At 34.6% G+C, this 14,098-nt stretch overlaps 1 protein-coding gene across 1 annotated transcript in view; it reads right to left on the bottom strand.

Annotated features, from left to right (window-relative positions):
- Positions 1-14,098, bottom strand: part of LOC150081645 (uncharacterized) — a 981,095-nt gene that overhangs the window by 801,762 nt on the left and 165,235 nt on the right. Inside the window, exons 7-8 of the mRNA XM_090380575.1 lie at positions 9,550-9,680; positions 6,338-6,548 (exon numbers count right to left, since the gene is read on the bottom strand). Coding sequence (XP_090236701.1) covers positions 6,338-6,548; positions 9,550-9,680 — 342 coding nt within the window. The remainder of the gene's footprint in view (positions 1-6,337; positions 6,549-9,549; positions 9,681-14,098) is intronic.

The following is a 14,098-nucleotide window of genomic DNA, read 5'->3' on the forward strand; positions in this document are numbered from 1 at the left end:
TCTCATAATGTGGATTTTAACTTTCCAGATGTTGATTGGAATTTGAGAGTTGGTCACTCACACACTAGGAAGACTGTTTTGTGGATTCTTTAGATGACTGTTTTCAACAAGCAGAATCTGTTCAATACTCTTGATCTGGTTATCAGCAGTGATTACTCATGTGTTAAGAATCTGCAGATAAAGTAGCCACTAGGTGACAGTGATCACAGTGTACTGATTTGGGATTTACTTAAAGATGTAACTAACATCAGGTGCAAAAGGAAGAGTTTTTGCTTTCATAAGGGTGACTACAGTGGTATCAGACAGTATTTAAATTCTGTGCAGTAGGAATTTGAAAACAGCAAATTCTAAAGGGAAGTATTCAGGGGAGTAATCAAATAAGCTACTAGGTTATTCATACCAACAAAGAAATACTGGTCAAGACTTAGACCTAAATGGATGTCAGACGAACTATCGAGACACATGGTAGAGAAGAAAAGTGCATGGGATGCACATAAATTATCAAGTGATACAGAAGCCTATGATAGATATATGCTAGTTTGTAATCAAGTCACAAAGGAGGTTAGGCAAGCTAAGCCAGGTTGGGAGAAATCTCTAGCAAAGAATGCAAAGAAAAAATAGCAAAGACATGCTTATATTAACAGTAGAAGAAAGGGAGTTGAGTTGTTTGGTTTTTAGGAGCATTAGCAACTAAGGCCATATTGCTCTGAGAAATGCGATGGTCATTCCCTGACCTTTCCGCATCCTCCGTATTTGGTGGTGACAGGCTCGAACCCCGGTCTAATCAAGAAGCGTGTGCTATGCACTGCTGCTCCTTCCCACCTGGCTACAGAGGCACCTAGAAGAAAGGGACTGAATCGCATTGGGCCACTTGATGTCTATGGGGTAACTGTTGACGACCCTGCTCATTTTGCAGATAAATTGAAGAGGTATTTTGCATCTGCATTCACACATGAGGAATTCTTTAGGGAAGGGGATGCCAGCGGTTTATCAAACTTTAATGAGAAGCTATAGCTTTGAAATAATTGAAAGGAAAGGTACCTGTTGTGGATGGAATCTATCCAATTATATTAAGGAGAGGCAGCAAAGGAGGTAAGCAAACCCTTAACCATAATTATGATGTTCGTTTGTTTGTTATTTGGTTTTTAGGAGCATTAGCAACTAAGGCCATATTGCTCCGGGAATATGCGGTAGTCATTCCCTGACCTTTCCGCATCCTCCGTATTTGGTGGTGACGGGCTCGAACCCCGGTCTAATCAAGAAGCATGTGCTACGCACTGCTGCTCCTTCCCACCTGGCTACGGAGGCGCCCCCATAATTATGAGATCATCACTGGATTCAGGGGAGGTTCCTGTGGACTGTAGATTACAAATGTAGCCCCAATTCATAAAGGTGTATCGAAAGTTGATGTGGGTATTTACAGACCTGTCAGATTACCATCTGTTACAGAGAAAATAATGGAATCACTGGGTACAGAAGTAGTGCAGGACCATTTGGACAGGCATGCAACTATACTGCAATCACAACATTGATTTGTTAAGGAGCAGTCTTGTCTAACCAATCTCATAGATTACTATGATGCAGTAACCAAGGAACTGGATGCAAAATGGGTGGAACTGGATATACTTGGATTTCAGGAAAGTTTTTGATAATGCTGCACATAAAAGATGGCTGTACAAACTGGAGAAATGTGGTGTTAAGGACAACTTACTGCTATGGATAAATGGATGGTTAAGTGGAAGAAGACAAGAGCAGTTATCAATGGTGCACCGCTCTTTGTGGCCTAATGTTTTTAACGGAGTTCTCCAAGATTCAATGCTGGGCCCATTATTATTTTCATTATTTATCAATGATATTGATAAAGGTATATCAGGCTTTATATCTAAGTTTTACAATGATACGAAGGTTGTTAGAGTGGTTAACGACAGTCATCAGGGTGAGCTATTGCAACAAGTTCTAGAAAAATTGGGTCGATGGGCTGAGAAATGGCAGTTTGAAATTTAACATTGACAAATGAAAGGCACTGCATGTGGGTAACAGTAAATTCTATTTGATTCATGAATTTTTAAAATTTTGATAAAAATTTATAATGGCAAGTAAATTTAGGTTTAATCTACTTGAGAAGATATTAAATGCTTTGACAGTTTTAAAGTAATGAATATGAAAAATAAAAAGGAAGAATCCTCTAACATATTTCAATCAGAGTATTAATTTCATATTTGATGTTGAAAATATGATCGGGTAATCAAGAAAATTGGAACTGGATTTCAGTTGGTTTTCACATTTAGCCAGTCTGCAGCATGCCTGGCAGTCCACCAAAATTAGCATGTGAGTTATTCATGTTATGCTCTTTCAGCCAGTGGAGATAAGTCTTTCTCCCAGGTTACCAGCCCCGCCACATGGAGGCGACAGTCATAACACTTAGTGATCCAAGTAAAGAAAGGAGGATTGGTTTCAACAAAAAAAAAAATAGGGTTAAAGAAAGGTGATCTTCCTTTCTGGATATAACATACGATTAGCCTTATTGAATTCGCATACTCAAAATATCCTAAGCTTATGAAACTCAACAGAAAAACATATTTACAGCTGAGTCAACTGTTTTGAAATTGTACAAAGGAGGGCAATAAAACTAGTTTAAAACAATACTAACACTGGAAGAGACAACAGTTCTGTATGCAAAAAAACTTTGGAAACTAAGCATTTGAGCAATCTTAATAAATGGATGGGGGGGATTTTTTTCTTTCTAGGATAGATTCCAACAAGAGAACATATTCAATTTAAGGCAAGATAACTGTAGACTGGATATAAGAAAATTTTCCTTTAAAGAATAATCAAGTACAAGAATAGGTTACCAGCTAACCTTGTAGAATCAGAAATAAAAAAAGAACTACATAATACTTGACTTAAAGAAATTCGACTTAACTTAAGTTTTTGCCTGCCAGTGCAAATTTTAAAAAAATGTGAAAACGAATTTTGCGCCCTGTAGGAATAAATGGAGGTATCGTGAAAATATCCTAATGTGAACCCAATAACACATTGGTTTTTTTTTTTTTTTTTGGTAATTTGTTCCAAGTTCTTGGAAGTTGAAAATTTTGCTATATTACTAAGCTATTTATATCTCTAAAAGGTCATATTTATAATGGAAATTGCACTACCCTTTCATTGTTATCATATGTTCCTATTATAAGAATCAATTTTCAACATCTTTGTGATATTTTCCTAAAGCACGTTTCTGGAGGTCACGACCAAAAAACAATAAAAACAATTTGCTCTTTCTGGTTTATTGGGCTTTTCTGTTAGTGCATCTAATTATAAATGGGTAGTAAACTTGATCTTATTGCATTTGCAATAATACCGATAACTGAAATTGTGTGGGTTTTTATGCTATTATGGTGAAATGTGTTCCCTTCACTGAAATTTTCAATCATATAAAAAACAAATTTTCAGAAACTTCTCTTCATTTCTATTTATGTATTATAATGATGAAGGGAAAGGGACCAATGGAAAGTGCAAGTGGTGGTAGTGCCAGGAAAAAAACAAAATTGATTTAGAAATGAAGATGAAAATGATTAAGAAGTACGAAGCAGGACAAAGTTTGCCATCTATTGCAAGGGAATTCCGTCTCACTGCTTCAACAGTGAATACTATTTTAATTAACTATATTGCACGTATAACAATAACAATAACTATATTGCACGTATAAAATAACATGTCAAAGGATCAACGCACTTACGATCAACAGTGATCACAAAACAGCATTCAGGTGCTATATTGAAGATGGTTATTTGGGGTTTTTTTTTTCTTTTTTTTTTTTTAGGAGCATTAGCAACTAAGGTCATATTGCTCCGGGAATATGCGGTGGTCATTCCCTTACCTTTCCGCATCCTCCGTATTTGGGGGGCTCAAACCCCGGTCCAATCAAGAAGCGTGTGCTACGCACTGCTGCTCCTTCCCACCTGGCTACGAAGGTGCCTATCGAAGATGGAACAGCTGTTAATAATATGGATGGAAAATCAGATTCAAAAGCAAGTGTCCCTGAGTCTAATGACCATTCAAGTAAAAGCAACAAGTATTTATAAAGATATTAAGGATAAGTACGGTGAACTCCAACACAAGTTCGTGGCAAGCAACGGGTGGTTTAATAGGTTCAAGCATTGGGTTGGTTTCTACAATGTTAAAGTATGCAGTGAAGTCGCCAGTGCCGATTCTGCAGCTGCAGCTTCAGAGAAATTTGTGATGTTTGGAAAAAAATTATTGATGAAGGCGGCAACGTTAAAAATTTGCTGCGTTGAATAGTCAACGCAACAAATTTTTAACATTGATGAGAATGCTCCTTATTAGAAAAAAAATGCTGGATCGAACATACATTGCCAAAAAGGAAAATACAATGCCAGGTTTCAAGATGTCAAAAGATAGAACCATGCTCTTGCTTGGGGTTAATGCAGTAGGAGATTACAGATTAAACCCACTACTTGTGTACCATTCTGGAAATCCTCATGCATTTAAGGGCATCAATAAAGCCACCCTACTCATGCATTTCCAATCGAACCAGAGAGCATGGATAACAAGATCTCTCTTTGAGGATTGGTTTAAATGCTGCTTCATTCCAGAGGTTGAAAAATATTGTACAGACAATGACGTTCCTTTCAATATTTTGCTTCTATTAGATAATGCTACTGGACATCCTACACATCTAGATGATTTCAATTCAAATGTGAGAGTCATATTGCTACTGCCAAACATGACTTCACTCATCCAACCTACGGATCAGGGTGTTATTTTGAATTTAAAAGCACACTATTTACACATTACATCTGCTCAGGCATTGTCTGCAGTAGACGATGAGAAAAATTTTACATCAAGGGACCTGGAAATCTTACAATATTTACCAATGCCATCTTAAACATTAATGAGGCCTGGGCAGAAATTACTAAAAATTGTTTAAAATGCCGCATGGAAGAAAATATGCCCATGGCACATAAAAGGCTTTGAAGGATTTGAAAAAGACGAATCATATGAAGAGTTTACAGATAAGATTGTAAAAGTTGCAGAGCTACTTCAGTTGGAAGTTGATGCCAAAGACGTGGAGGAGTACAAGTCTCGTACAAAAAGTTCAGCAGCACACACAAGCACATGACACAACTAAGAGGAAGAAGAGAAGGAATTATCTAACGAAGAACTTATTGACTTGCAGGCAGCAATAGTGAAAGAAGAAAATGCTGACGAAACTCAAGATGAACCAAATGAGGAGCCGAGACGCTTCATCACCAGAGAAATGGCAATGGTATTTCATGAAATTGCATTGGCAATGGTGAGGTTTGAGAAGATGGATCCTGACAGCAAACAATTCTTAAAAGTTAACAGAGGGATGAATGATATGCTTGCTTGCTACAAAGAAATCTACGATGAAAAGAAAAAAGCCACTGTCCAGTCATCCATTAAGATGTTCTTTTGTAAAGTTGAGTGGCCGACCCCCCCTTCTAAATCACCACAGCCCTCAACCTCCACAGTGGCGTACTTATCAGCTGAAGACGTCGATTCTGGCAACGATGCTTGAGAGGTAAAACTTACTGACGTTATGCCTGTCTCCTCTCTTTTTTTGTAATTTTATAATTTTGAATTTTTTTTAAATTGCACGCTTTTGTAATTTTTCCTGCACATGAGATAAAAAAAATTGAATAAATACAATAAATAATTTTATTTACATGTTTGTAGAACATTTCTTTTTTGATTGAATCAATTCAGTGAGCACAGTTGCGAGTGCTGCACAGCATGGGGGAAATTCAGAATTATGTAGCGTTCTGCAGAATGAAACCCTTATGTAAGTCGGGGAGTTCCTGTACATAGTTAAAGAGGAATCGGATATATATTTGAAAGAGGTAGATAAAATAAAACTAGAAATAAATATTTATTTTCATTTATTTATTTTTTTTACTTTTGGCATATGCCAGATAAGCTTTCTTTTCTCATACTGTTCTGCCATTTTAATACTAATACTAACCTTTGGTGGTAAAGTTGAACTATTAAACAACAAACACGTTTTAAATTGTTAAATCTTATTTACACTTGAATGTATACTTCTAGGTTTATTATATCATTTCTATGCTATTTTATTGTTCACATCCATTTTTCTATGATTTTTTTTAGGTATATTGGGAATACAATCTTACATTATGACATTGTGCTCATATGGAAAAATTAATGGAACTTGTATTTGAATAGCTATTGAACATTCAGTTTATGTGAATGTTTCTAGGAACTCATTAATCCTAAAAACAAATGGAAAGGGGGGAAAATTATGTGCATAGGCTTTCTCTTATTACTTGTTTATACACACCTGTTTTCCAACTTGCTCTAAAACCTTTTTTCTCAACAGAAGCATCTGAACGAAATTTAATTATCATTAGATTAGAAGCAGTTGTGTAGGTATAGGAAGAAAGGTCCTGGGAACCTGAAAGCGTTACAAGGGATACACTAGATTCTTCTGTTAAGCCTCCAACTTGTATTTGAACTGTATCAAAACTAGCTTCGGTATCAAATTCAGAAAACTGCAAAAGAATTAACAGTCTTTAATCACCATTAAATAAAAAATGAACTATTACAGTAATATTATTAAATGATTAAAAGTTTCAACAATAAATAACTTTTAAAAGTTACAGCTCCTATTAAAAAATGTAATTATGAAATATAGGATGATTCACAAGTCCTGACAACAAAAGGAATCAAAAATGGCACAGTTTTTAATATGAACAATGTTAATGATTTCATAATGTCACTTCTGGTATGAAATTGATGTGAAATGACAGGATTGCATGAATGCAGGAAATAAAGTAAACAAACCGTGACACAACTGGCATGAAATCGAAAATAAAGTTATTAAAAAAAAACATTAAATATCTGTTGATTTACAGGATACTGTAATGGTACAAGTATCAACAAAAACTTGTATTGTGTGACAATGCAATTATAATTCACAATGGAATGGTGCACAGCACTTCACAAAAGAATACACATATTGAAAAAAAAAAAAAAAAAATTGTGTTATTTGGGTCTGTCTTAATTTATTTCATTTAAAAAGGAAAAAATTTATGTAAAAAAATCATAACTATATGAATTAAGGCACCAGCCAAATCTTTAAACTTTAATTCTGACTTTTTTTTACCTATAAACACTCTTCTTCTTATGCAAATTTGTTTTGTCACATCATTCGACATAATCATAACCACTTGCTATCATTTAGGTGCATGGGACCTGACTCTAAAGTTATTAAGGTGTACTCATTTCCTGATATGTATCTGGTTTTGGGCAAATGCATGGGAAATAATGCTGCAGCTGCCTGGCATTAGGCACAGAAATATCCAAATCATCAGCAACCTAACTTGATAGATATGCAATTCTTACAGTCAATTGAAGACTACATAAAACTGGTCAACTGCCATCCCAACATGTGAATAGCAGTGCACAACACGTTGTGCACAATTTCAACATGGTTGAATAAAAAATGGATACTCTTACCCCATAATCCAAGAACAACAATAGTGGCAGCACATGTGGGAAGATCACAACCTTCTGTGTGTGGGGGCCTTTACTGAAACAAGAGATGCATATCCTATGATTCTTAAAGAGTCCATGGGCTGCTGCTTATGGACTTTTCATCAAGAACCCACTGTATATGGCTATTACAGAAGTACCTTTTGTGTTTGAAGTTTTCATTAAAAAAATAAAAAAAGTACACAGAGAATTTTATTCTTTATCAAAATCCTCTGAATGAATGAGGCCTGCTCTACAAGAAATGCATTCCATAACATTCACAACCCATATATATAGGGAAGGCACAACCAGTATACTACATATCAGATACAATCAACAGTATTTTCCTGTCAGCATCTCGGCCAGAGTAGGCAACATACTTATCAAAGGGAAAATTACCAGCACATCTGGGTAGCAATTTGGAACATATTATGCAATTTGGAACATCATGCATAAAGCATATAGATTGGCATGCCTGCCAATCTATATGCTTTATAGATGATGTTCCACCTACACCTACACATTTCATCTGATTAGTACAATGCTTCCTGAACAACAATTACCTGAGTTGTTGGAAGGGTCATTGTCACAGTTCTCCAGTGAAATGGCCTGCCTTGCCTGCTCACCAGACCTGAATTCCATTAACTTTTATATATAGAGTTATATCAAGGGCATGGTGTACAGCACTGAAATGAATACTCATCAGGATTATTGGCAGCATGTTCAGGAAATAGTTACAAATATGCCACTTATTATTACAAACTTCACCTGTACAATATGCAAATGCATGTGTCACTGGAAACAGCAATCACACTGAATATATATTATGACTAACAATTGCATCATCACACAATGTGAGTTTTTGCCATTACCCATACCATTATCCTACAGACTATCCATGATAAACTATGATATTGCAGAAAGTGGTATCCTTTGTAAATCAACAAATATTTCATGCTTTTTTTTTTTTTACATAAGTTTTATTTTCAGAAATAACATCAATTGCATCATGTGCATTTTTATGTTATTTATAATACTCCAGTGTAATCATATAATTTTTCATCTATTTCTATGATACAGAAAGTGATTTTGTAAATCTTTAACATAGTTTTTCTTAAAAACTATACCATTTTCAAAAATACTCCTAAGAACATTTGATTCCTTTTTATTGTTAGAAACTAACTGTATAATATGCAGTTCTGAATAACCCTGTTATTCAGATAGAGGTGTTTAAGGCTTTGAATTGCTTTAGCATTAGCATTACTAGAGGCATATGATGCAAGAAAGCAAGCTTATACAGCATCAGCCAAAAAAAAAAAAAAAAAAAAAAAAAACCTTCCCATTTCACCCATCCATTTATTCCAAATGTTTGTCTAGTTCTGCCTTGAATTTATTTAAACTATCAACTTCTACAACAACAGATGAAAGTTTGTTCCGGCAATCAACCACCCGCTGGCTAAAGTCAAATTTCCGCACATCTATTCTATAACTGTCTTTCCTCAATTTGAATTTATGTCCCCTCAGGTGATTAATCTGGGCAAGAGGTAGAATCCCATCAGCACTGAGCATGCTCAAACCATTCAAGGCCTTATACACTTCAATCAGATCAGATTCAAGATTGCTGATTAGGTAGATATATACAATTAAATATGAACTGATGAACAAAAAAAAAAAAGTTCCTATATATATAAATTACATATAGTTATAATTTATAACTTTTATGTTAATAAAAAGAAATTATAATTTTTCAATACTATTTTTTTCATTTTTTCAAATGAAAAAAATAGTATTTTTTTCATTAAAAAAACCCATCCTTTTAAAATCATTTTAAAACATGCTGTTTCTGCAACAGTTCTAAAAATTTAGTTAAAAGAGGTACATATAAAATATTAAAAACTGTAAAAAATTTTTAAAAAATTCAATTCTACAGTGAATAGATTGCTCAAATATATATAAACACAGTAACAGTACAGTATTATAAAATTGCAATACAATAAATAAATCTTGTAAATCAATTACCTGTAACACAATACCAGTACCGACAGGCCCTTCTAGAGTCCATTTACATATAGAATTTGGATTATATCGACTTGGATAATTTGGTGACTGGACAGCATCTCCTGAACTACGTAGGTGAAAATGACAAGATCCTACAATTAATAATTTTTAAAAATAAGTTTTTGAAAACTCTTCTAGTCCATAAAATAACTAACTGTGTCACTAATACTAGCATATACAAACTGATAATCCCACAAAAGTGTATGTGAAACCAATGGTCAGTATTAAACTCTATATTGGATCAAGGTCATTAAGTTAATATACAAGGTCTGATCAAAAAAGTTCTAAAACTATTTATTAAAAAAAAAAATGGACAGGGGAAATGGGAAGGTTTTTTTTTTTTTTTTTTTTTTTTTTTGGCTGATGCTGTATGAAGCTTGCTTTCTTGCATCATATGCCAGATTAGATTAGATTGCACTTGTTCAAAAAAAAAAAAAAAAAAAAATTAAAGTAGAGAGCCAAGATGAGTAAACATGGAGGAGTCACCACATTACTGATTTGAGCCACTTCACAAAACAAGTAATGGGCAGGAAGAACATGTTGAAGTTCATAAGTGCCATAAACTTCTGTAAAAAGCATAATGGATACAACAGTGGAACAATATGTGTTCAAGTTTTGGGTGAACAAATACAATACAGTGGAAATCCTCTATATGTTAAAAAATGCATTTGGTAATAGGTGAGTAAGACTGCCAAGTTTCCAAATTGGATGAAGAATCTTTTAAGATAACTAAAATGTTCATGTTGACTTTCAAATTTAAGCAGTAACAAAGCAGTTGTTAAGGTACATGAAAAATTCTTTCTTTTCACCAATTAACCATCCAACAAATTGCTGATAAACTAGGAAATGCTTTTGGATCATGTCAAGAGTTTTTCCCAAAAGCATGCATTGAATAGAGTGTCATAAAAATTTGTTCTAAGGTTGATTATTGGAGACCAAAAGTTTCATTACTGAAAACTGTAAGGAACTGAAAAGGAGGAAAAAATGGAATATAATTTCATTGACTGCATCATTACTGGTGATCAAACACATACAAAGAAAAAATCCCATTAAAAAGAAAAAAAAATAGCAGAGTAGATTCAGTCATGTGATAACAATGCTATTTGTTTTGGGTTTTTTTAAACTTTATGGTATCATGAATTTGTTCAGAATCGGCAGATGAAAAACAAAGCCTGTTATAGAGAATTTTGACTGAATGAGGAGAAAAGTTAGGAGAGAAAAACCCCAGCTGCTGCAGTAAATCACTCTCTGTATTCATCTGACCTTACTCCATATGAATTTTCTCTTCCTCAAACTCAAAATGTGGCTGAAAGGACAAAGTTTTGATGACATTCCAACCATCAAACCGGATGCAATAGCAGGATTGAATCAGTTTGCAATCTTCATCTGCAAACTAGCTGAATAAAGACCATCAATGCTTCCAAAAGTGGCAGGAACAATGGGACACTTGCATATCATAAGGGAGAACTGATTGGAAGGGGACCAATTATATAAACATACATTATAGTGCCTTATTTTTTTTTTGAATAGCCTTAAAACTTTTTAATCAGATTTCATAAGACAATAATAACATCAGACATCACATAGGCATCTGTACTGAAAACAAAGAATAAAGACAATATGTTATAAATCAAAGGTTTATTCTATACTAAAACTAGATTACTATTTACAGATAAAATAAATAAACATAAATCTGATGTTGCCTGTTTAGTTTGTTTTAAGAATTTTACATGTCAGCTAAAGAAAAATATCGTGTCACTTCATATGGTGTGTCGCATGAGATCAATGCTAGAACCTACCCCCATAAATCTGGCTAGACAGCAGGATCATCACAAGCAGAAGCCTTTGGTCTTAACACTTGGGAGGTATTCTTGGTAACTCTATTGTGGCAAAGAGGGAATATTTATATAATAGGAATATTTGTAAAATAATAAGAGAAGTTTACCTCAATATAGTATGCAGAACACTTCCGTATGATACTCTCCAGAAATTAAAACGGAAAAATCAAAAATCTTACATTAGTGTAACAAATAATTAAAAATCAATTTAACACAATTAAAAATCAATTTAAAGCAATTAAATTGCTTTAAATTTAGTTGTGTTAAATTAATTTTTAATTATTTGTTACTCTAATGTAAGATTTTCGATTTTTTCATTTTAATTTCTGAGAGTATCATATGGAAGTGTTCTACATACTATATTGAGGTAAACTTCTCTTATTATTTTACAAATATTGATATCAACATAGAACGTATTGAGCATTACAGCTCTGGTTCATACTATATAATAGAGACATAATTTTGTGGAGGTATCTGAAGTAAAAAAAAAAAAGGAGCAGCAGCCATTATCAATCCACTGCAGGATTGATAATGAAATTGATTGATAATTGATAAACAGAAGCCTTCTCAACAATTCATGTTGAGGAAAATGGACCATAATCTGCCACGCTGGCCCAGTGCAAGTTGAAATTCAAGGAAGAACTAGATAAACTTTAAGGGGATGAACAGGTGAGGTGGGAAGCTGGCTCCGTTTGGCTGATGCTGTATAAGTTTGTTTTTTCTTGCATCATATGTCACTACTAAAACTAATACTAACGATAGATAGAGTAGGATCAGCAGTAAAAATTAGTGATATCACAAAACTGCTGTCATCTTTTAAGGGCCACAAAAAGTGACACATATTTGTACTAATTATGTTAAGCATAGGCAGATGAGACTACTTTATTGGTGAGAGATAATGCTGACAAAATGCTGCAAGATATCTCTTTCCATGTCTTCCATTGTGTAATATAAGTGAAGTTGTTTGATGTTATGATGGGCATCATGGTGAGATCCATTACTGCTTACAATTTGAGGGAACAGCTCTAAAATGGCACTCGAAGGGTGGCCACCAGACTATCCACCAAGCCAAAACTATTGGTATCTCACTAGAAGGCATCTGGATCAGTTAGTGTGCAACTCACTGCCTCTAGTCTGCCAGTTAGTGACTGGAGGGAGTCAAAGCCAAAGTTTATGGAAAGCCTTCATACAAAACATTCCCAGCCCCTCCACTTTTACTTTATCTACTGAATGCATCATGAAGAGTCAAACTAAAAGAGCAAATTTATCTGTGAAAAGATCTAGACCTCCCAAAAATTCCTCATTCATTTCACAAATATGAGGTATGGCAATAAAATTCCCAGACTGGTGCAATAAAAAGGACACAAATTACACAGTTATAAAGGTTTCTGAAAAAAAAGTCAGAGAAGGTGTCCAAAAAAGATGATATTCGGTTCAGCAGTTATGTTTTTCTTTGTCTTCAACATCCTGATTTCTTTCCTTTGAGGGCAGTTTTTGCCTTGGGAAAGAGGCAAAAGTTCACTAGTGTCAGATCGGAAAATTTAAAAGGACTACTGAAGCACATTTACCTCACCAAGGAAATATGCTTCAGTAGTCCTTTTAAGCATCTGTACATAAAGTAGTGAGAATCACAGCTGCATTCTAAGTAAAAATTTCTTGTGAATCACACCCTGTTTATTGTAAAACAAGAGCAGAATCATTTTGATCCCGGACTTCTTAAAATTTGAGGAAACCATCACTGAGGGCCAAAAATTTTGTTTACAAAATTTTTGGGCCTCAGTGATGGTTTTGAGACCCACTGCATGCTCTGATGCTTCATCTCTCATTAACACCCAACACTCATCTCCAGTAGCAATACAAGTAGTCAAAGAAATTAGGATTTTCTGTACAAAGGCTTTGCATTATGACACTCTGGTTGCTTCTGCTCATCCATGAGGCTGTGCAGCACAAATTTAGCATGGACTTTCCTTTTACCTAAATCTTCATGCAGAATTTGACTAATCATTTGCTTATTTATAGACACCACATTAGCCACCATTCTGAGGCCAAACAGCAACCTCTTGCTACAATTTGACTCATGGCAGAGAAAAAAAATTGCATGAAATGCATATAAATTATCAGGTGACAGAGAAGCTTATGGAAGATATACGCTAGTCTGTAATCAAGTTACAAAGGATGTTAGGCAAGCAAAGGCAGATTACAAGAAATCTTTGGAAAAGGATGGAAAGAAAACAGCAAAGACTTCTTTACTTAGTTAACTCTAGAAGGAAGGGAATAAATCAGATTGGTCCACTTGATATTGATGGTTTGACTGGTGATGACCCTGCTCAGGTAGCTGACAAACTGAATGAGTTTTTAATATATTGCATCTACATTCACAAAAGAGGACATCTGTAAGGAAATGGAGGCCAGAAGCTTATCAAACTCTAACAGGAAACTAAATTATTTTGTAATAAATGAGAGCAATGTGGACAAGAAATTGTTGAAGTTAAACACAAGAAAGGCACCCAGGGTGGATGGGATCTATCCAGTTATGTTAAAGGAGGGAGCAAAAGAAGTAAACAAACCCTTTCTCATAATTATGAGAACATCCTTGGATTCAGAGAAGGTCCCCATGCCCTGGAGATGTGCAAATGTATCCAGAATTCACAAAGGGAGATCAAAGGGTGACA

This window comes from Mastigoproctus giganteus, chromosome 8, assembly GCF_048544385.1.
Source record: "Mastigoproctus giganteus isolate SK-2022 chromosome 8, ASM4854438v1, whole genome shotgun sequence".
NCBI classification, from domain to species: domain Eukaryota; kingdom Metazoa; phylum Arthropoda; class Arachnida; order Uropygi; family Thelyphonidae; genus Mastigoproctus; species Mastigoproctus giganteus.